The following is a 19,776-nucleotide window of genomic DNA, read 5'->3' as shown; positions in this document are numbered from 1 at the left end:
AGCAATACTATGTGCCTGGCCCATGCTGGTCACTTTATGTACGTTGTCTAAAGAGATGGTCTGAGCAACTCTATGAGGCAGATATAAATCAGCCCCATTTCCCAGGCCCAGTAACTGAGGCCCAGAGAAGACTGACTCCATCCAGTTCACAGGCAGGAGCTGGTGCAGCAGGCACAGGGGCCCGGTCTGTCTACCCCAGAACTCCTGCTCTTTGTGCTGCCCCATCTCATTTGCTATGGCTCCAACATGCTTTCTTTTCCCAGAGCAGAAACTCGAGGGCCACGGTGATGCGGTAGAGTCAGGACTAGAATGTGGGTGTCTGACACACAACCCAAGGTTCTTGTTAATACTTTGTGTCAAAAAGCCAGGTGGGGGTGGAGGGCAGACCAAGCAAGCCTTTTCCTGGTGATAACCCCCTCTTTTTTTTTTTTGCTTACTAAGCCCAACAAAGCTGCACGCTCCACTCTGAGTCACCACATCCCATGAGAACAGTTGGGGCAGACAATTCACAGCAGTGTTTCATCAATGTGATTTAGCTGAAGCTAAAAGATCAACTCCTATCAGGGATTATGTGATGGATGCAGGGAGGAAGGGTCTCTTCTCTGTGGAATCCGAGCAGAGGCACACGCTGTCTCACCTGAGCTTCAGGAAGGACTTCTCCATGCCCAAATCCCTTTCATAAGCAGGTGTAATTATTCTGTCCTTTGTCCTCGCCTGCACCAGTGTGAGAGTAAATCTTTAATCTGAGAACCATTAGAATGGCAGAACAGTGAGGTCACCTCGATTAGGAGCTAATGGATTCTCTACCCTTTGTTCTGATGATAATGGGATGAGACAATGAAATATTACTCTGAAGCTTCTGCGAGAGAATTTACAGGCTAGTGTGTTTTGCAAATTAGGTGGCAATACAGAGACGAAACCAGCGTAAAACGTTTCTGTTCCTTGGCAGCTCCAGGAGCAGTTGGTTTCTTGTGTCGGCCTCTTCCAAAAGTGTCTCCCCTCCTCTGCCTCCAAGTCCCCCAGCCCCCACCTGGCTTACCTTGCAGCAGTGTATAGAAGGCACCTGAGGCAGACAGGTTGGTGGTGATGGTGACATCATCTTTGCTGGAGGTCTCTACCTGGACATGCACTGAGCTGTCTGTATCACTTCGGAAACTGCTCACCTGGCCAGTAGGGAAGGTCACGTTTGTCAGGCGGCCAAAGCTGTCGTACCTGAAAACCAAGGGGTGGTTCTGAGTAACAGAAACATAATGGTGCTACAGCTGGAACTTGGCATGTTCTACCTCATGCGACAGTGTCGCATGTCCTGCTTTTCTTTCTGGTTGGATACACTGCCATGTCTCCTACATCTCCTTGCACTTAGTTTCCAGGATAAGGCTCCGCTTGCTGATACCCGACGGCAGGCCAATGACTTACCTCTTGGAGTCTTCCTTTCCTGATCCCGTAAAGTAGACACGATCAACCCTGTCCCAGAGCTGGGGGACTCCCAGAGCTGATGGGGGCAAGCCTGGTGCTTGAACGCCCTCTCAAAACCCCTGACAACTGGCATATAGATTTGACCCAACAACACTAGAAATGAGGCTTCCCAGAAAGCTCTAGATCCTGGGAAAAGGGGACTGTGGATTCAAACCAGGACCCTGCTGCCACATAAGCAGGTCAGACAGACAGGCTATTGCAACCTCTTCCCATCTAGATCCCACACCTGGCTCCAAGCAGCTACCTGTCTGCAGCTCTCACAACTCACAGCTCTGCTCTGGTGCGGTCCGTCTGACGTATCATCACTGAATCTCAATCCGTTTCCCTACTCTCCTGATAATAATAAAAGAAATACCTACCATTGTTGAACACCTCCCAATGTACCAGGTATGGTGTTAGTCCCTTTTCATACATTCTCTCATTTAACCCTCACAACCAGTCTAAAAGGTGTATATTATCTGCATTTTGGAGGAGGGTCAGGAATGGAAGCTCAGAAAAGTGAAGTTACCTGCTCAAGGTCACACAGATAAATGGGTGGAGTCAAAACTCACACTCAGATCTATCTGCTTCCAAGCTACCACCCGCTCCTCTGTCTTCAACGAGAATGTCTGTTCCGTGTATTTGCGAGTACTCATTGCGTGCTCGCCTAGCTGCTGTGGAGTGGCTGGAAATGGCAGGGGGTAGGCTATTAACATTTCAGTTATTATTTGTAATTAGGGGAGGCTGCAGTGTAAAAAGGTCGGTTTAAATAGCCTTTTTGCACTTGTATGTGAATGGCAGAAAAGTTCTTCAACCAGATGTCAATATATATACATTTTTGCTTCACGAGTTTAGGTGCCATCCTTCTGCGGGGGCCATGCTAATCTTCTCTGTGTCATTCCAATGGTGGTGTACGTGCCGCCGCAACAAGCACTCGATGCGATATTTCTGGCTTCCACTCCTGCTCAAGCTTGCAGCATGGGCTCGTCCATGTCCCCCCGGGTGCGCCGGGCTTCCCTCCGGACCTTCCCCCCTGCTTTGCTTTTACTACTGGGATTTTTTTGTTTGTTTTTAATCCTCACCCTTTTTTGTTTGTTTGTTTTCATTTATCTTCAGATAGAATGGGAGGGAGAGAGGAAGAGAGAGAGAGAGAGAGAGAGAGACATCAATGTGAGAGAGACACATCGAGTGGTTGCCTCCCACATGACTCCAACTGGGGCCAGGGATAATGCAACCGAGGTTCGTGCCTTAGTGGGAACCAAACTCGGGACTCTCTGGTCCATGGGCCAACGCTCTAACCACTGAGAAAACCAGCCAGGGCTTACTACTGGAGTTTTACTACTGGTTTTAATAATGTTGAAATAAAAGGCCCAAAAGTTCAGCTTGTCCTGGCTCTTTGGTGATTCCCTAGGCTGGGCCTGGCTTCCCGCCTGGATGCCTGGGTCCTGCAGCTTCGGTGGCTTTAGCTGAGGCTTGTAAATGACACGAGGCAGGCCTGCGCTGAGCGACTTTCTGCCGACGGTCAGATTTGGGTGCTGCGTGGATTCTGCCACCTGCCAACTCTTTCTGTCTCTGGGCCTGGCACTGATCACGGCATTCTTTACACTGAATGGTGACAGTCCCTGGCACAGTCGGCCACCGAGGCGGTGTTGGTAAAGGTCTTTTGAAGGACTCACCCCAGTTCTTGACCCAATACTGACTTTGAGGGAAGGGTCAAGGGGCTTTGGGAAAGTTGAATCTCTGTCGCCGAGGCGTGAGGAAGGGGGTGGAAGCCCTTTCCCAGATGGTGAGGAAGGCGGGCGGCCTCAACCACACACCTCAGCCGGGCTTGGAGGAGCAAGGCCGTGGGGCTGTTGACCCCGTCGGCTCTCCTGCGGGCAGTTAGGGCCTTCAGAAGCCTGTTTCCTGTCCTGATGTCTCATGCTTCCTCCTTAGTACCGAGTCCGATTCTTGTAGGAAATGGTCAGTCTGGTTGAGGGGTGGGTGATGACATGGCCTGAAACCTGGACTGTGTCCCAGGGGCAGAGCGGCCCTGAGAGCTGGGGGAGGGAGTGGTTCTGAGGCTGCTGTGAGGAAGGAAGGCCCTTCTCAACCGGAGACTCCCTGGGGGCTCCGCCCCTTCCCTCTGGGAGAGGCATTTGAGGAAGGCATTGCACCCCTGTGTTTACAGGGGTTCTCTCTCAGAGGTGGAATGACAGGTGATTTCAACTGCTTGTTTATATATGCCTTACGTTCCCAAGAGTTTCTATAACTAACACGGTTGTTTTCATGATCAGAAGTATTCTGCCAACATACTGGGGACTTGTGACCGTGGCCATCCTGGAGACGAGGACCTTTTAAACATGACTGCCATTTAAAGAAGGGTCTCATTATAGGACACCTGCCAATATCAGTATCCAGGCTTTGTCAGTAAAATATTACTTGGGTACCTCAAATTTCTGAGCCAAATATCAAGACTCCCGAAGATTGGCTCAGCCCTGGTCGAATTAACGGTACCTGTGTCCTGAGTAAGCACAGTCCTGTCAGATCCTGAGTCATCTTTTCAATCAACAAGAAGATCCATTTCAGTCCGACAATTTCACAGGATGGATGCTGACCTGGTATGGTTCTTTGAACACCTGTTATCCACGTACACATGCTTTATTCATGAGACTTACTCAAACTATATACTTTCCTCACCTAACTGGATAAAAAAGACTTTATTATACCATGCAGGATACTTAAAAAGGAGGTTTAGGGTCTTATAACTAAGAACTGATAGAGAGATTATTGATTAGGGGTCAGATGCCACTTCACTACTACTTCTAACAAGGCCTTGTTCAAATACCACCTCACAAAGCTCTCCTGGGTCTCTCTTGGGAGCCTCTGGCCCAGTTCTGTCACAGAACGTCCCTGGTATTGACATGGCTGATGTACCAGTTGTCTCCGGCTTAGGCCTGGGAGTGCTTGAGTCAGGACAGGGCTGTGAAGTCACGCAGTCAGGCTGGGGATCTAGAGTCTACCACCTGCCAGCCACGGGACGCTGGAGGGTTGCCTCTCAGTGCATCTCTGCTTCCCAGCACTGAGACTGGCACAGAGAAGACAGGCAGGGCATGTTGGCTGCACAAATTAACGAACGCATGACTGGACATGCAGGGCCTCTTTCCTGCTCTTGGAGAAGGGAGCCCATGACATTTGCACAGCACCTCCTGCTGGACTTGGCAGAGGCTCGACACACAGTAGGCACATAATAAACACTTGCTGAATGCACAAGTATGGACACAACTGCTTTCACTAAATGGTACTTCAGCAATTTCCATAGGAATCTCCCTAGAGTTTTCGTCCCCAAGACAGGAGGAGGCTTTGCATAAAGGCAGACAACTGTAATTATTATTGAAGGTAGCCGGTAATACGTAATTAAATTGAGCCTGAAGAAGAGACAATGAAAAGGCCCCATGCCTTTAAGATCTGGTTTTCATTTTATATGAGATGGCTGAAAAACAATAATTTCCACTCGTCACATTTTCCATTAGAAGGACTGAATGTCTTAATTAAATGAACATCAAATAAAACAGCCAATTTATAGAATTTTCTTGTCTCTTATTCATTCATTGCGGTGTCTTCCAGAGCTTGAGAAACGCCACTGGACCTCTCTGCTGCCTGATCAATACCTGTGATTATCCCATCAGAACACTTGCTTCCGCCTCTGCGGGACGAACTGGAGCTGCCATCCCCGGGACTGTGAGCACCTTTGCCCTGCGGCGCCTCTGTGGAGCCATTTCTCCTCCTGCTGCAGAGCTGCCAGGGGACAGGCCAGTGCTGCCCAACAAAGGACCAGGGGACAGTTCTCTGCACTCTCTGGATTCCAAGTGGCTGCTCCTGACCCTGGCCCTGTGACTGGGTGACTTCTGGACAATGGTTTAGTCACATCTGTCGTGGTTTTACTTCAAGTACTGGCAAAAATTCGTTCTTTCTAGCCACGGAGAACAAAGGAATGTGTTGGTGTGGGAAGGTCCTTGGAGCCAGAAGGTCTAGGCTTTGAACCCAGGCTCTGCAGCTGCCGGCAACACGACTCAAGAGGATGGGCACTCAGTTCTGTTCTGCTGACCCTCAACCCCCACAACAGCGGTATCATTTCAGGCAGGTTATATAACCTAACCTCTGGGAGCCTCTATTTTCTCCTCTATTAAATGAGGATAATAATACCTATCTTAGACAGAAAATCAAACAAGGTAGCATATTTAAAATAAAATGTCAATGCTTAACATGGCCTGTAGGACCCAATGAGACTTCTTTCACTAGTCTGTCAACCCTCTGAGGGAAGGGACTTTGTGTGGTCACTGATGTATCCCCAGAACTTAGAAGAGTTCCTGGCAGATGCTCACTAATGGGAATGAATGTTGGTTGAAAGACCTGCTCCTTCCTACCTCTTCTTACAATTTCACTTTGAACCTTACTCCTCCATACTTCCTGCTTTCCATTACATCTGCTTCCGATCTGCAAACATGCCAAGCTCAAACCAGGCTTGGGGTACTCTCACTTACTGTGCCCCTTGCTGGGAATGCTCTTGGTATGGCTGGTTCCTTCCAGTACTCACGTTTTAGTTAAAATGCTATCTTTTCAGACCTTTCCTGATCACCCTTTCTGAAACAGATAGGCCCTCCCATCTCTATCGCATTATCTTGCTTTATTGTCTTCATCATACTTATTATATTGTTTCTGTGTTTACTTATTTGTTGCCTGTCTCTTCCCACTAGAATATAAGGTCCATGAGTAGAGGGACCTTGTCTGCATTCTCAGTGCCTAAGAGGAGTACCCGGCATATAAAAGGTGCTCAATACATATTTCTTGGATGAATAAATGAATGAATGTAGATACTGTTGTTTTCTCAAGATGTGGACTGAAAATAAGAACTCCACCCTTTTAACTCCCGCTTCCATATAAGGAAGGGAAAGTTCACTAATATTCATAGAGTACTATTGAGGTACCATGCACCATGCTCACAACCATCTTTTGAGATGCGCATTATTATCGGCATTTCACAATTGCTGGAGCTGAGGCTCAGAAGGGAGAAGTAACTTGCCTGAGGTCACACAGCTAGTAGAGGACTATAGATTCAAAGTCAGACTGTGTTCTTTCATCAGGCCTCCCATAAAAATGATGCTGTTTCAAATCAAAACCTTTGTGTTTCATCACTATGTTAAAGAAAATACTGTGTTTGGAAATCTCGGTCAAGAAGATTGACAGTTTTCTCTTCAAGATGCTTTGCTTTGATACCACTGTAATTGACCCTTCAGTGATGCCAGCCCCCACTCGGGGGGTATGATGGAGATGACCAGATGATTGGCTTTTTATTATTTCCTTCTACTGACTTTTCTTCACTCCATTTTCCCAAAGCGTCTTTGAAGCATGGGGAAAGAAAACACATAAAAGATTCATAGAGTTGCTGTGAACTGGGCTCTCAGAAGAGGACCACTAAAGGGTATCTTCACACATACTGCAAAGCTTTCTTCTTCACACTCAATACTTCACATCTCAAACCTCTTAACTCTGAGCAGCTGTGGAAGAAGATGCCAAATGGCCTCTCTGATACTAACTTTTGTTGATTGGGACTTGTTGGTTGGGAAATAAAAGATTTGATTTTTATGACTTTCTTCTATGAATGTTTCAAACACCACCATCATCAACAAGAATGGCCCATACATATGGACAGTTCTCTCGGTCTCAGGTCACTATAATAAATGGCGTCACTACATCATTAGTTCTCCCAAACTGTATCAGTATCAGAGCAAGGATACTTTATGGCTTCTGCAATAAATACTAATTCGTGCTGCCCATTTCCCATAGAATTGAGTCCCAACAATGAATTCTAGCCTTCAGGATTTCTAAGATCTCGCTCACCCCACACTGTAGGTCTTCCCTCTCACTGATGATGTACTTGAGGCAGTGCGTCTGGTAGCAAGTGCATCTGATGGAAAGGGTTCAGGTAGATCTGGGGTTGAATCCTGGCTCTGACACTTATGTATACAATGTCACAGAGCCAGTAAGTATCTGTTTATTCACTGGCTATTCTCTGTTCACCCCTCAGATCCATTCTGCGCCCTTCTCTATGCTCAGAAGAGCTGACCCTCACAGACTACATCACTTGGGTCCTTTGGGGGGCTAGCTTCTAAATGGATTCAGTCCATGGTAGGCATTGGCATAAGAAATTAGAGATCTAGAGAAGTTTTTCTTTCTCCAATCTCCTTTAGTACCATTTATCTAATAGTGACTGCCTCTGTCTGCAATTATAGCTCCTACCAGATGACTTCTCCTCTATGGTTACAGCTTCCACTGGGATTCAGTAACAATATCCTATTCCTTCCCTGTTTTGCCCTTCAGCCTGATGGGTGATCATGGCTGTTCACTATTATTAGTGCCTGGATACCTCACCTTCCTTTCTTGGTTCCCTTATACCTGTCTATACCTCTATAACATTTCTTTATTTGAAAGATGTTTCTGCTGGGTGTAGAATTCTGGGTTGACAGGTTTTTTCTTTTTCTTCCAGCACTGCTGTCTTCTAGTTTGTATGGTTTCTGATGAGAAGTCTGCTGCAATTCCTATCTTTGTTCCTCTACATGAAATGCCTCCCCCGTCCCCAGCTGCTCTCAAGATTTTCTCTTTTTCTTTTGTATTCAGCAGTTTGAATATATGCCTATGTGTGTGAGTGTTTATTCTGCTTGGTATTCTCTGACCTTTTTAGGTCTGTGGTTTGGTGTCTGTCATTATTTATGGATAATTCTTTTTTTTTTTTTTAAATACAGGTTCTTGGTTTAAATTTTTTTCCCCTTATTGATTTTAGAGAGAGAGAAAGGGAGAGGGATAGAGAGATGGAAACATTGATGAGAGAGAACATTGGTTGGCCACCTCCAGCATGCCCCACACTGGGGATCAGGCCCACAACCCAGGCATGTGTCCTGGCCAGGAATCAAACCGGAAACCTCTTGGTGCATGGGTTGATGCTCAACCACTGTACAGCCACACCAGCTGTATAGATAATTCTTGATCATCAAATCCTCAAACATTCCTTCTGCCTTATTTTTTCTCTCTTCTCCTGGAATTCCAATTCCATGTATAGTAAATCAACTGATATTATCCCCCAGCTCTTGAATACCCAGTTCTGTATTTTTTCCACTTGTTTTTCTCTTTGTATTTCAGTCTGTTTTTGTTTTTGAAGACTTGTACTTTTATTTTCATAATTTGGTCTCTGTTCCACAATTTCATTTCAATTTGGTAGTGTGTATATGTGTGTGTGTGTGTGTGTGTGTGTGTGTATATATATATATATTTTTTTGTATTAGACAAAAGATCTTGTCTCAAGACTTTAATGATTTTTCATTTTGCTTATATAACAGTAATCATAATTTCAATTTATTTTGAAAATAGGTCCAGAGTTTACTTGAACTATAATTATAATTTGAACATTGTTTCAAAATAGGTGCTATGTTATTATATGTGAATTATATCTCAATAAAACTGTTACAAAACAAAATAGATGCTGTAGGTGGGCGTTCTTGACCACTTGGAACTTATATCACTGCAGGCAGATATAAACAAAGAAGCCATCACTCAAATGACTTGAATTATATATAGCTATGAACTAAAAATATTTCTGTTAAATCTCAAGTGAACCTAAAGTAGTCTTTTGATAGCCAGGGCACTTTGTTCAGTCTTGTTGATCAACATCAGGATTATTGTTCGAGACACGGGGTGGTTTCTATTGACCATCTTCTTCCCTCAGCTGTGTCAAGCCTGCTGATAAGTCCATCATGGGCATTCTTCATCTCTGTAACCGAGTCGTTCAGGTCTAGCATTTCCATTTTATTTTCTCTTAGAGTTTCCATTTCTCTGCTGGAACTATCCATCTGCTCTTGTATATTAGTCACCTTTTCCATTAGAGCCTTTAACATAATTACAGTTATTTTAAAATCCCTGAAAGAGGGTTTTAACCTCTGTGTTATATCTGAGTGTGGTTCTGATGTTTTCTTTGTCTCTGGGGCGTGTGTTGCAGTTTTTTTTTTTTCTCCTTTTTTTATGTTTAGTCAAAAGTCTCACATCTTGTGTAGCACAGTAGAGACTGAGGTAACAGGTTTTATGCTTGGAGATGGGTATGCGTTTCCTTCTGCTATGACTTCAGTAAGGGTGTATGAGTTACTATGGGAGGATTTGAACTGGCTTTAAAGTTGGTTGTGTCTATGGCTGGCCTTAGTGCATCACAGGCTTTAATCTCCTCTAACCACCTTGTGTTTAGGGTGCTGAACTTTCTTTCTCCCTCAATGTTGACTCCATCCTCAGCTTTAGGTTCCCTCTCTGTGCTGCTCCTCAGAGAGGGTCCCTTTCCATGCTCTTGTCCCTTTCTTACCTCTTTCTCAACAGTACTCTGCTTTTTACTCGTTGTGTTTAGCTTTTTAGCTAGTGGTAGGGGTTGGTGAGCCTGAGAGAGTTTTCTATTGCTCTGCTTAAGCCTCAGTCTTATCTACCCACATGTCCCTGAGCCGCAGGGGTATGGCCTCTTTAGTGTTCTTGTCTTTTTTCAGGCTGCAGTTCTGGGCCCATTATCGGTTACTCCCTCCTAGAAGAAGCTTAAAACATGTTTTCTTCCCTCATTCAGCTGTAATGGGTCTCCACCAGTGCTGAAGGAGTAGAGTGTTGGTTGCCCCCCTCTCCACAGATGAAGGTTTTTGTTGCACAGGGGAGTAAAGTGAGAAGAGTCTGGGTAGAGCAGGCAGATGCCTGTGTCCCTACCTCAGCAACTGCTCCAGGCATACTGGTATACAAGGGACACTTTCTTAAATATTTCTCTACTTTTTAAAGAGTACTTGATGGGGGTTGAGGAGAAAAGTTCTGGAGAGAATGTAGACTCCATGTGTGCAGCCCTCAAGGGCTCCATACTCTCTCGCCAGTATACACATAGCATTTGTGAATTTACCAACCACCCTAGCTGGAGTCTTCTTACTGGTGACTGGCTGCGTTTACCCAGGTAAGCTCGTGCTCACATCTTGTCTTTCTCTTCAGGAGTCTGTCTTTCCTTGGATTTGGTTAGTTTATTGCCCTGTGACCCCAGAGAAGGAGTTTAAGGAAAACTCGTGAATTTGTCATTTGTCTGGTTTATTTCTTTGTTAGGTGAGGAACAATGCTCTTTCTAGCTCTTACATCCTCAGCAAAACCCAGAAGCCAGGCTCTTCATCTGAACCATTTGAGTTGAATCTACCTCATGCTGGGGGCAGTGACAGTGCTGAAGCTGGGATTCGAAGCTGGGATTCTAATTACAGCATGTTTTTGTCTTCCATTTTTATCTCCTTTCCCCCCTGAATTTGTATTTCATTCATTAAATACTTATTGAGCACCTACTACGTGGCAAGCCCTAAGCTTGATACAGAGATAAATGAGTTAGGGTCTCACAGTAGTTAGTGTGAGAATAACTATGATGGGCTGTCACGGGGTGCCAGAGTCATACCCCCCTATGAAAGTTGGGGAGCTGGGTGCTCAGGCCTACTCAGCAAGCCAGTTTTGGAACCTGCCTCACGCTCATCAGGCCATTTGCTTGGATATCAAATGCCATCGGCCCCGGAGCCCAAGTCTGAAATTAATGATGCCACACATTGGAGATGAAGGTTGCATTATAGATTCCTTTGAAGTTTTCTACCAGTAGATCTGCGGGCCGAGGGAAAGAAACTAACCTTGATCCCCAGAACTGTGAACTCTTCAAGTCAAGTTGCTCTGAAGTGTGTGATGTTTATGTTACATGTATTATTTAATCTGTTGAAAGGATCGATAAAGCCAACTTAAAACTCGTTTTAGTACTAGCCCATGTCACAGTCAAGCCTGGGCTGATTTTTTTTTTTTTTAAATATTAGAGCCTTTGGGTTGAAATCCTCTAAGCTGCCTCATGGAGCCAAAGTAGAAAATACACCGGAACAAGAGTGTATTGGAAAAATCTGTCCAAATCTATGTTTAAAAATACCATAATGATAATAATATCACAACTTTACTTCTTGGGAGCTTCATAGTTTGCAAAGTAGTTTTACTTTCAGAGTTTATTTAGTTTTTTTTTTGATCTGGACAATGGCCCTGAAATAGGATAAAGCCAGCATTATTTCTGTCCGGTTGAGACGTGGCTGGAAGCCCACCAGCGTGCCCCTGAGTCACAGGGCTATCATCCAGCGGGAACAGCTCTCTGGTACACTCACTTTGCTCACGATCTGAGCTGAACCTATTTTTCTCGATCCCTCTGCATGCCTTTTCCCAGCCCATTGTGGGTATTCTCAGGGACCTGACCCTTTCCTACTTCTGATCCCCAAGACTTGACACCTGACCCTGCTCTTCTGCTCTGACCTCTAATTCCCTACCTCATTCAAGTACAACTTGCGTCTGCTCCTTTGATTTGTTTACTTGAAGCTGCTCCCGGGTAATATCTTTCATGTCCAAACAACATTTCCGCAATTACTGGTACTGCCACTAATACTACTTGAAATAATAATAATAATAATAACAATAATAATAATGACAACAGCAGCTACCATTTGAGTGTTTATGATGAGTAAGACATTGAGTTTTCCATGTTTTAGCTCTTTGAAATTTTCAACTCAGACTACTGCTATGAAATAGATATTATTTCTATGCAGATAAGCCACAGAGAACTTCAGGTGAACCCAGTCAGTGTGTTCTGGCTCTGCCAAGTGCTCATGGTGACTTTAGACAGACGACTTACCTAATCTCTCTGTGTCTCAGTCACCCTCTAACAAATGTGGATGTTAATTTCTACCATCTGAGGTTGCTTTGAAAATTAAATGAGAAAGAGCCTGGCACACAGTAGGACCTCAAAAAAATAAATAAATAAAGAGTGAGTTTCTCTTATTATTTTAGGGCTATTATCCTCCACTCCTGGGTAATGGTCTTTAGTGGACACTTCGGGATTCCAAATACGATTTCACAAAAAGTGGCTGTACTAACTTCTCCTTCTTAGTAAAACCTCAACCCTGGCTGCGTATTTCATCGGGGACCAGGGAGGGGGAAATGGGACCCTTTTGGTAGAGTTGTAGGAAATGGTTTTAGATTTCGGGGTTGGTGGAGAGTAACGGTTGCAGTGATGTGTGAGCATTCAGTTTGGGATTAGAGAGTGACCTTGGGAACTAATTGAGTGCATTGCCATGCTCTGACAAAGAAACCCCTGTACTGGCTAAATAATATATAAGAGAGTTCCATCGGGCAATGGGGGAAAATGGAATTATAGAGCGTACTTCCATTTCAATGAGTTAATCAAGATAATTGCTGTTTTCCTGGATCTTTGTCTTTTCTTTATAATTAACAAGGCCCTTGTTTGGAGAAAGGAATTAAGCCAGTGAACTTTGTACAAATCGCTGTGACATTTTTTGGTGCAAATTGTATTTAAAAGTCTATTACATCTCCTTTTCCTTTGGATTCTAGGACTGTGAGGAACTGATGCTTGATCAAGCTTAAGAAAAGTTTACGGTTCAAAGCTTCAGGTTCATTTGGGATTAACAAACAGCAGCGGGACGCAGGGCAGAGCTGAACCAGCAGGAGCCCCGGCAGCAGACAGACGTGGGTTGTGATCCGGTTCCGCCGCGTTCTCACTATGTAACAGTGGACAAACGAGCCTCGCTGAGCCTCGGTTCCAATTTCAGTAAAACGAATTTTCCAGAGCTGTAGTGAGGATTAAATCCTAAACTCCATATTAAGATTAAATCATGTGGTTCCTCGCCCGTATCTGATGCACAAGCAGGCTAGTTCCTTCCCCATCTCCTGCATGCTTCCCTACGGGCCGCATGTTCAGCAGCCCCAGCTGTCTGGAACACGGCTGAGACCCTAAACGATGCTTAAAGTCTAAGGAGAACAGAGACATTACAAAGTCCATTGATTACAATAGCTCTCAGAGGAACATCTCAGGTGTCTTTGATTTGGAACAGGATTGGAATAAACTGAACTCTGGTTCTCTGACCACACCACTGAGGAAGCCCTATCCTGGATGAAGAGAGGGGAAGTAGCTCACTTCCCCTCTCTACTTTAGGGGGGCCCTGCTACAGAAACAAATAGTGACTCAACAGCACCACACGGAGGGAGGAAGCAGTAAAACTATACCGATGAGACAGGAGCTAAGAAAAGAAAGTGTAGAACCATTTTGGGCAGGGGCGAAGGGTTCTGCAGGCTTACTGCCTTGCTCTCTCTTCGTATTACAGCACACTACGTAATTGTGGGTGTTCCTTATTAACGACCTGGACTCATAAAAAGAAAGATTTCATTATGTCTGTATAGTGCATTTGAGAAGGGAGACATGTAAAGTACTTCATAAATTCCATCCAAAATGGTCAAAGTAAAAAAAAAAAAAAAATCTAACTGGAGATGTGAGCTTGGATTATTGGCCAATTCATCCACATGGAATTGTTCCTCTCCCCGTTGCTATATTTCTGGACAATGGTCACATGAAGATGCTAGCACTCTGTCAAGTACTTTTCATCTACATCACCTCCTTGTGGTATTTGGGAAGGTATTCATTGTTTCCATTTTACAGATGTGGAAACTGAGGTCTTGAGAGATTAAGTCCTTGGGAAAGCTGGGATTCAAGCCCAGCTCCTATGACTCCAAAGCGCATGCCTTTTCCATTACACCATGTTCCTTCCTAAGAGCAATCATCTTGAATATGAACATGCAGAACATATTACAGGTAATGGTTTGCAACCCAAATCCTGAACTAAACTGAAATACCAAAAATTAACACACCATCGAGTTCACCTCTAATCCTACATCTCACAAAACAAAACCATGAAGTGGCCTTGCCTGATACTTACTCATAAAATGTTGTCCATCCATTTTCATTGCTTTTCGTTGCCAGAAGGCCGGAGTTCCCATGGTATGTCATCATGGCCAACTCATGTCCTTGTGTAGTCACACTTCTGAGTGCACTGTTGGTGCCCATGGTGACCCAGTACACCTGGCCATCTGGGACCACCAGCCAGAGGGGCATCCCAGTAGAGTCTCGGCGGACGTTCACCATGTTGCCATTGTTGTCTGTGATGAGTGTGATGTCACCATCCCCAGTGTAGGTGAAGTTGTATAGGTAATCCCCTGTGGGCAGACTCTGCGTGTACAGGTGTTTGCCACTGGTATCAAACAGGTAGAGCTCCTGGTCGATGGGTGAGGACAGCTCATACATGTTCTGGTTGTTGAGGAAAGGTTTGTTCTTCCTGATAAACCGAATTCGGATATTCCCGAGGTCGGCCACATAGAGCTCCCCGTCAGCACATACGGCCAGGGAGGATGGGGTATTCAGCTTTGCATCCTTGGCATAACCGTCATCTCCAGAGAAACAATCACAGTTGGCATCATTTTTACAGTCACAGCCACTGGGGGCCCCGGCAACTAGCGAGATCTCTCCGCCAGTGGTGACCTGCCTGATTCGGTTGATCTTCTTCTCATCGGTCTCAGCGATATACAGGACTCCGTTGTGAGAGACAGCCAAGGCGGTGGCGGACTCCAGGGTGGCATGGATGGCCACCCTGCTCAGCAGGAAGTGGTCGATGCCGGGCACCTGGCAGTGCATGGGCCTCCCCGCGACAATGCGCACCTGGTGGTTTTCGGAGATCTGCAGGACCACGTTGTTGTCGAGGACATAGAGGGAGTTGTCCATCGGGTTGATGGCTAAGTCTGTGGGCCACTCCAAGCGAACCTGACAATGGAGACACCAACACTCAAATGCCTGGCAAGGTGCCCACCAGTAATCGTCCCACCCCCCATACAGTCCGCGACAGTGTCCGAGCGCCTTCACGGGAGTCCTGCCTGATCCTCACAGCAGCCCGTCATCCACAACAGGCATCAGGCGCCCGATCAGAGTGAAATCGTGCAAGACCTGCCACGGAGACATCTGGAGGTCTCCATTACATCGACAAAACATGAAGAACAAATAGAAAACAAGCAAAGAAACAAAAACATAGACAAGAGACAAACTTTGGAGCCAGACGGGCCTGGGCTCACACCCCTGCCTCACTAGTCAGGACCTTGGGCAGGTTCCTTTGCCTCCCTGAGTCTCAGTATTCACATCTGTAAAACAGGAATGACCATACTGCGGAGTGCCTGACCCACAGGAAGCGCTCAGATGATGCTATGGGGGGGGGGGGGGGAGGCAGAGGGAGTCTAGAGACTAAAATAGGTGTTGCCCAGGGGCTTAAGAGAAACTCTTCATGAACTGTTGATATGAGTTTTGTATGACAGATGACTCCTCAGTTCTTGAGTTCATGGATTAACACATGGCTAGGTGCTGGGGATGTAAAGACAGAATAACCATGGCCCCTCTCTGACACAGTTTCAGACCAGTGATTCTCAAATTTGGCCACACATTCAAATTACCTGCAGTGATTTTATTTATTTTTTAATATGTTTTTATTGATTTTTTTTTTAGAGAGAGAGGAAGGGAGAGAGAAACAGAAACATGAATGTGAGAGAGAAACCTCTATCGGCTGCCTCTTGCACGCCCCCCACTGGGGATCCAGTTGCAACCCCAGCATGTGCCCTGAGCAGGAATTGAACTGGGACCTCTCAGTCCATGGGACGATGCTCAATCCACTGAGCCACACTGGCCAAGCAAACTGCAATGATTTTAGAAAGTATTAGTGCTCAAATCCCATCCCTGGTCAATTAAATCAGATCCCTGCTTGTGGGGCTCAGGCCCTGGCATGATGTCAACAGCTTCCTGGGTGATTCTAACGTGGGGCTGAAATGACAACCAGATCCTGTCTCCGCACTGACATCACCGGGGAGCTAGTCAGCCATGCAGAAGAGCAGGTCTCACCTACCGAACCAGAATCTGCATTCACACAACATCCCTGCAGAATGTGAAGCTCTGCTCTAGATAATGGTGTCTGGTACATGGAAGACAGGTGCTCCTGGCAGGGATTAATGGAGCCAGCCATGGGAGGAGGGGTTCAGAGGTCCTGGCCCCTCGTCTGAGCCTCCTCCGAGCCAGGCTGGGAAGCCGGCGGGACCACGGTGAGTCTGCACGTGGGCCTGCAGGGTGAGGCGGGAGAGCCCTGTCGAGTGGATGCAGGCTGGACTGCTGGGTATGTCGCACTGGGAGGAGCTGGCACTCAGAGAAGCTCTTGCCAACTGTGTCTCCGAGAGGCCCGGCCATGCCACACGTGAGCTGCAGGTGCTGACAGGTGCTGCCACCTGATGTGTTCATGTGACCCCTAGGGACTCATCACCTGGGTCCCCTGTGAGCTGCTGGCATGCGGTCTGATTTGAGCTTATTTAAACAGTGTACACCTTCAGATGAGACATTTCTTTCCAGGAGTCCGATCATGTACACCATCGTCTACAAGGGCGTTTTCCACAGCCATTTTAAATGATGGTGGAAACTGGAACCGACCCAAATGCCGAGGACAGAGAACTGGCAAAATAAATTTAGTTCACGCATAAGTTGGAATATTCCGTGTAGCCTTTACAAATGACGTTATAGCTGAGTATTTAACAACATCAGAAGCTGTTTGCCATGTATTGTGCAGGAAGAACAGGTTACCGATGGTAAGTACAGCGTGACCCCAGTTGAGATCAATAAATTAGATGGATATGGATAGAGAGGAGATTAAAAACTGGAGGGATAGACACCGAGATGTTAAGCATATTGGGATTAGAGGTAATCTTAACTTTCTTCTGTGTCATTTTTAACATTTTATATTTCCTACAATGTACACGTGGCATGAATGAATGTACAAAGAACCCCCAGTAAATTACGTACACAGGAGACGCGGCCCCCTTCACCTGCCCCTTTAGCTCGGCGGCCCATCCTCAGGACGGAGCAGCCCTTCCTCATTTCCTCCCCGTGCGATCCTCAGGCCCTGCTTCCCAGGCTCCTTGTGTCCTCACAGAACTGGGAGCCTGAGGCCAGGCAGCCGGCCAGCCGCTCCGCCACACTCCCCAGCCCTCCGAGCACGGTGGCTCAGCTGCATCAGGGGCACAGTTTACTCTAAAGTGACAGGGGAATCTTCCATTTCCTAAAACCCTTTTCTTGTCAACACTTGCTGCTAAATATTTGATGCCCTCTGGTCCGGTGGCACCTTGGGGACCTGCTTGCCCAGACCTTTCTGCCTGTCATGATGATGAAGAGATGGCTCCCTGATGAGTGGGATGAGGGGGAAGAGGGCACCGGGGGCAGAGCGGGAGGAGGGGGGAAGGGAAGGAAGGGGAGCGCTGTGCCCCCAGTGCACGAGGCACCTGGGAGGGAACGAGCAGTGTGCTCTTGGAGACGGCCCTGGCTGCCCCAGTGCCCACCTGATGTTCTAGACCAGACCCAGTACCACGCTCGTCTGGGCTCACCTCCCTATTAGTGACGACCGTGCTGCGGTTAATGTCCCAGCACCCACACGGAGGGAGGAGCCTCCATTCTCGGGGTCCCTCCTGCTTCCACATTCTAAGGTGCCGGGGGGCTCGGAGCCCCTCTCCTGTCCTGAGCACGCCGTGTCTTTATAAAAACACTGAGCTGACTGCCTTGCTGCAGTTTATTTGCTTCAAAAAATGGATTGTCAAATGAAGGAACAAATAAACGACTGAGTGGCATAGAGAGAGGGAGGCATTTGGGGCCCGGACACCTCACTTCCTATCTCAGCTCCACAGTTACTTCAGGGGTGACTTACCCAAGTCACTGGAACACTTTGAACTGCTTTCCCCATACGTAAGTGCAGGTAATAAATATTACATAAAGTAATGGTGAGAATCAAACAAGACCGTGTACAAGGCAGTTCTTTGCAAATTATAAAGAGACTGAATATTTACAGCCGATTGCTAGCTGGCAGGCGCTATGCTAGAAAACTGATGTACACGATTTGATAAAAAAAAATAAAAAATTCATGTCCACATCCCTGGTGGAGCGCAGCACAGGGCTCTGCATTTATCATGGCCTTTCTGTCACCAAGCCTCAGGTCCTGATCCATAAAATGGGACAGATACTATCTAAGAGAAGTGAAGTAGCACTTACCTCTGTGTCTCCATTTCTAGCTGTGCCTGGCACATACTAAGTTCTTAGGAAATCATTTTGGACCCTAAGTACAGAGTTATCCTCTGTGTCTGTGGTGGCCACTGCCTGCTGAGCTGACCACTAGTCTCTTGTTTTGAGCAGGTGTCATCTCTTCCTTCTATACTCTTTGCCGGCCTCTAGTTCCTCCCAGGGCTGGTCTTTGGCTTCCCCCAGAGGAGCTGGTCTGAGGGCCTTGGTTCTGCCCTTTGCATTCCTGCCTCTGAGCTGGGTTCCTAGCTCTCTGGCTTCCCTCTCTACTCCATGGCTGGTAAAATAGCTGGGTGTTTGTTCTGAGAATGAAGCCAATACCCCTGCCCATATGTGTATATAAAAATAGATGCCTGCCTCTGGAGAGCGTGGTAGAAAGAATGCCGCCCTTGGATTCCACGCTTAGACCAGAGTAGTGAGGAACAGGGACACAGAGATTTCTTGTCCAGAATTTCTGAATCAAAGTGTGGGTCCCCCCCCCCCCCCCCGTTATATACTAGTTGTCTTCCAAGCCTTGGGTCTGGCTGCTTGGCAGTACCTCAATCTCAAGTTCAACAATTTTCCAAAGTGTGCATTGACATTTTTTTGGCCTCTGGTGCTGGCTGGTGGAGGGCCCGTTTTGAGACTTGAAAATACGGGTACACCCATCCTCAGGCCGAGGCAGCTTCCCCACTGGGTGATTCGAGCCCCCCACAGGCCGGAGAGGGAAACTTCCCCCAGCCAGGGGAGGCTGCCAAACCGGAAAGACAGTGGCAGAGAACAGACTCCATTCTGGAGCGTAACAGTCACATGCTGGTGCAGAAGGGAATCGTGCCAGCATGTGACATGGGTGCGGACCGCTGGCCACGGCTCCGGGGCTCTGGGAATGGTCTCCGGGACACGACAGCAGCAGAGGCGGCCCTGAGCCGGAGGCCTCCCAGCCTCGGCTGCCTGCTGGGCGCCAGGGAGCGGCTCCCGTGGAAAAGGGCGTGTGTGCAGGCTCCCCTAGAAGTGAGGGGGCTGAGAAAGCTAAGCGTGGCTATGGCTGACACCAGTTTGCAATTTTTCTTTAATCTTTTTTATCCTCACTCGAGGACATTTTTCCATTTTTGTTGTTGTTGTTCAGATAGAATGGGAGGGAGAGAGAGAGAAACATCGACATGAAAGGGACACATGGAGTAGCTGCCACCCGCACGACCCAACCGGGGCCGGGGACAAACTGCAACCGAGATACGTGCCCTTAGTGGGAACCAAACCTGGATCCGTCTGGACCACAGGCTGATGTTCTAACTGCTGAGCCAAACTGGCCAGGG

At 46.9% G+C, this 19,776-nt stretch overlaps 1 protein-coding gene and 1 non-coding gene across 4 annotated transcripts in view; both read right to left on the bottom strand.

Annotated features, from left to right (window-relative positions):
* Positions 1–19,776, bottom strand: part of TENM4 (teneurin transmembrane protein 4) — a 390,035-nt gene that overhangs the window by 22,636 nt on the left and 347,623 nt on the right. For all 3 annotated transcript variants that reach the window (XM_036259322.1, XM_036259324.1, XM_036259323.1), the window contains 2 exons: positions 14,280–15,157; positions 1,040–1,212 (listed from right to left, as the gene is read on the bottom strand). In XM_036259322.1, the coding sequence (XP_036115215.1) occupies positions 1,040–1,212; positions 14,280–15,157 (1,051 nt within the window). The remainder of the gene's footprint in view (positions 1–1,039; positions 1,213–14,279; positions 15,158–19,776) is intronic.
* On the bottom strand, positions 2,283–2,389 carry LOC118629123. Its single transcript, XR_004959371.1, has one exon. It is a non-coding gene; the product is annotated as a U6 spliceosomal RNA (small nuclear RNA).

This window comes from Molossus molossus, unplaced genomic scaffold, assembly GCF_014108415.1.
Source record: "Molossus molossus isolate mMolMol1 unplaced genomic scaffold, mMolMol1.p scaffold_m16_p_13, whole genome shotgun sequence".
NCBI classification, from domain to species: Eukaryota; Metazoa; Chordata; class Mammalia; order Chiroptera; family Molossidae; genus Molossus; species Molossus molossus.
The sequence above is the reverse complement of the archived record's forward strand: the minus strand, read 5'-3'. Positions and strand labels throughout refer to the sequence as shown.